Consider the following 4,236-nt stretch of genomic DNA (forward strand, 5'->3'; position numbering starts at 1 on the left):
AACAAACTGGTCAGGCTACTGCTTGGCCTCACACCTACAACTCATCTAATCCCTGCTCACTTTGCTAGGGTGGGGTGGCTCAGGGTAGAGGACAGAGTACAGCAACTTGCAATGGGCCTGGTCTACAAGATACACTACACCACAAAGACACCCATGTACCTGTCAAACTACTTCAAAAACGTCATTGACGTCCACAATCACAACACCAGAGGGAGCTCCACAAATCACGTTCAACGCAGATTTGGCTCAAACAAGGGGTTAAATTCGTTCTACTGCTATGCCACCAAAATGTTGAATGCCCTACCAACAGTCATAAAAAAGTGTGAATCCTTACTCTCACCAGAAATGCAACCGCCCTCTTTCCCTCTCTCCCCGTCCGAGTCTCTCCATCGGTTCTGCCGTTTGTCACAGCGTTCCCAGGGGCTCTCCAAATCGGATCCTCTGCCCGGCCTCTAGGTTGAAGGCGAAGCCCCGCGGTGCCTCGAAGAGCAGGACGATAGTGGAGCCCAGGTTGAACTCACCAAGCTCCTCCCCCTTGCACATGGTCACGCCCTCCCTCCCGCCCACATCATAGTGGAGGTCGTTGTATGAGCCCTTGTGGTAGTGCGGCGCGTTGGTCCACAGCTCCTCGTCAAAGTAAACCCGTATGGACCCTACGTTTGTCGCCCCGACGGCCGCGAGTGAGAAGAAGCCATGGCGCCAGGTGCCGCTCAGAACCACCCGCTCGTTGTGACAAAATAACCCCTTGATCCACCGAGCGACACCCAGGTTGACCGGCATCAGAGAACCAGGGAAGTGTCTCCGGTGCGATATGGTCCAGTCGGTGGGTGAATGGAAGCGGTGGTAATCTCCAGGACTGAGGTAAACCACGCAGTGATGCAACTCATTGCCCGGCTGAGTCACCAGCAGGTCCTGGAAGGAAGTCTTGTCCTTGTTGATGTCCAGTCCGTCTGTCCGGGTCAAAGATCCAAGGAAAGTCTCCAGGCTGTAAGTGACGCCTTTAACTTGTTCAACTTCACCGTTCTGAACGCGACCGAAATGGAGAATTCTACCGTCCGCCGGGCTGACGATGCAGTGAGAATCACAGACCGGTCTGACTTGAGGTTTCAGTCTTCTTCTGAAGAATTCTCCCAGGTTCCTGTAGTGACACAGGTCCTCTACCGCCGCCTCCTGCATGTTGACCCCAAAAGTCCATATATAGAGGCTATAAACTGGTTTCCGAAGCCACGTGGGCAAGTCCACTCGGCTCAGACGCCCCCACGTCCTCGACAGCAGCCTGGTAGGAGTGGACTTGCACAGCGCCACCTGCGCGTCGCTCGCCACGCGAGGCGGGACTTCGACGCCCAGCTCGGCCAGCCGGCGGTCCCGATAGCGCACGTACAGGTTGTAGCCCACGTAACCGCCGCCGGTCGTAGTGAGCAGGAGTGGGAGGGGCCTCATGCGGAAGGGGGGGCCTGCCGGTGCGGATCTCAGCCGTCCACGCCCGCCCGAGAAGTGACGCAATGGTGGTCCCTGTAGCAACCACGCGGTTCTCAGAGAGCTCCACGCCTTCCATTGCATCTTCCTAAAGTATCCGCTCGTTTGGACGGACCCCCATGTCTTATTTCAGAAATGTTGATGTCGCGTAGCGATGATGTCAACATTTCACGTCATCAAGTATATATTCTGTACATTCGCTGACATGAAATGACACGTTTTACATCATTGTTTCGCGACAGAACACGCATTACTGATTGCACAATCACAGTGGGATTTAGGTTGAAGATCGGCTGAGGTGAATAGGATCATGTTCAAACATTGACCAAATATGGAGTCATACGTCATAGATAGTGGCTGCATAGATGACTATTACTGATGTCATAGACTGGTCACACGAATTCCGAGATCCACATTAGAGCCATGCAGATTTTAGACCCGTTGTACCCGTGGTCAGAGTACTTAGTGCAGTACCCATTGCCGTAGTACTGGGAGGCCAGTCTATGACGTCAGTACTATGATGTTATATTGATGACGTCAGTATGATCTCCATACATGGGAAATTGGGCATATTACACAAAATACAAAAAAAAAAAAAAAAAAAAGATCCAGTGATGAATTGAAATGTTTTCAGTTGTATGTCTTTTGTTTGGCTTTCATTTTCAGCCTAGGTGAAAAAAAAAGGAAAGCAGCAAGCTAGCTGGCAACCTGTTCTTATTGGAGTGCCCCAAAATACCCCTAGGGGGACTAGCGCACCTAATTATCTTACCTTATCTTATCTCGTATTTCACTTTGTTTGCTTTCCTTCTTGCTCCCCTAGCGCCAAAGATATTTTGGAAAGGAACAACGTTGTCAGAACCTGTATGTATTAACTTTAAAATACATCAACACATACATTTCCAGTGCCTGCATGATTTTGGTTCGAGTGTCAGGCAGACATTCGTGACTAAAAATAATGTTTACAGAAGTTGTCCAAAAACAGTTATTGTGAAAAATACGCCGGTGAAAGGTTACAATCAAAAATAACTTTAACGTTTGTTTGGAAAAAGAATTACACAGCATGACTTTAATTAAAGGCAGAAAACGATGCAGGAAAAACGGCAGCTCAAGCAGAACAAAAATTAAAGAAATTGATAAAGCAAGTGGATTCTCTGCACTCTTCCACATAGAGACTGCTCTGGGCGTTGAATTTGTTTACCATTGCTCGTGTCATCGTCGTGGTGCAACAGCTGTCATGTCACCTTTGGGAGCTTTGAGCTCTTGCCGCTTGGTCTCTCAAACAGCCTCCAAGGCTTCAAGGTGTCCATCACGGCAGCGTTTCTTCCTTTCCGTGGCAGGAAGCCTGCCGGTGTCATCGCACTGCCTCGCTGTGGCCTAATCAGAATGCTTGGAGTTGGGTTGGGTTCAGCACCAGTGTTGCCAGATTCTGTGAGAGAAACAAGCAACCAGGTCTAGGAAAACCAGCCCAAACGAAGCGGCTATGGGCCACATGAGTACTTTAACATGTACATCAGCTATTTGAAAATAGCAGATCTACAAGCTCACAACGCGAAAGTATCAATTTTTTTTCCGTTTTTGGCGAGATCAAGCTAATATAACCAATAAGCTAATAGCCAATAACTAAAGAACGGAGGGTCGCGGTGACCCGCTTTTCCCCCCCCCCCGATGGAAGCAGAGACAATCCTCCGTCTTTTGCGACACTCGTCCCGGGGCAAAATGTTCTGTGGCTCTTGAAAGGTTACTAAAAATGCTCAAAAACCCGCCAATTATGGCAGTCAATGAGTTAAGTAGTAGTAGCACTTTCCATCTTCCTTGCGACATACTAGACATACTTCATGCACCACAGGGAGCTGGAGAAAATAGCTATAATATCAATATAATATCTAATGAAGTACAGTGATTTTGTTTGAATATGATGGAATATGATTAAGGATTACTGTGATTATGTTTAGCTCACATTTCATAGCACGCACACACACACACACACACACACACACACACACACACACACACACACACACACACACACACACACACACACACCATACAGTAAGAACTCCTGTAAGTACTGTAAGTTAGTATATATAGTATATACATTTTAGGGGCGGCCATAGCTGAATGGTTAGTGAGCCCGCCTAGGGAGCCAGAGGCCCTGGTTGCCCCAGGTTCGATTCCAGGCCAGGTCAGCATATGTGTCGATGAAATGAAATTTGTCCCTGAGCAAGACTCTTAAAGGGTTAGTTCAGATTTTTTGAGTATTTTCTGTAGGAAATACTTACCATTAATGTAGTGGTTGCAAAGGTATTAATTGATTGCCCGAGTCCCGTGGTCAGAGTTATGGTCCGTTTCTGATAAATATGAAGTAGTTCCGGTAGATTAGTCGATTTGGTGGGGGCCGCTCATTAAAAATGAATAAATTAAAAAAAACGTAATTTGTATTGTTGGCCCATTTCTACCATATAGAGCAAGTTTCGTTCAATTTCGACCCCTCTGTCACATGGTACTAATGTTTGTGTCCAGAATCACTGCGCCGTGGCAGCCTACTCACGCACAAAATATATGACACAAAAAATAGTACCCTGTGACAGAGGGGTCGAAATTGAACGAAACTTGCTCTATATGGTAGAAATAGGTCAACAATACAAATTACGCTATTTTTATTTATTTATTTGTTTTTAATGAGCGGCCCCCACCAAATCTACTAATCTACCGGAACTACATTCATATTTATCAGAAACGGACCATAACTCTGACCACGGG

The 4,236-nt window shown here is 47.2% G+C and overlaps 1 protein-coding gene across 1 annotated transcript; it reads right to left on the reverse strand.

Moving 5' to 3' along the window:
• Positions 1-405: 405 nt before the first annotated feature.
• Positions 406-1,560, reverse strand: LOC311040114 (phosphatidylserine decarboxylase proenzyme, mitochondrial-like; the record flags this gene model as incomplete). The annotated part of the gene is made up of 1 exon (XM_084050187.1): positions 406-1,560. The coding sequence occupies one exon, from the start codon at positions 1,558-1,560 to the stop codon at positions 406-408; it is 1,155 nt and encodes a 384-aa protein (XP_083906313.1).
• Positions 1,561-4,236: the final 2,676 nt, after the last annotated feature.

This window comes from Gymnoscopelus microlampas, assembly GCF_963454915.1.
Source record: "Gymnoscopelus microlampas genome assembly, chromosome: 23".
NCBI lineage: Eukaryota > Metazoa > Chordata > Actinopteri > Myctophiformes > Myctophidae > Gymnoscopelus > Gymnoscopelus microlampas.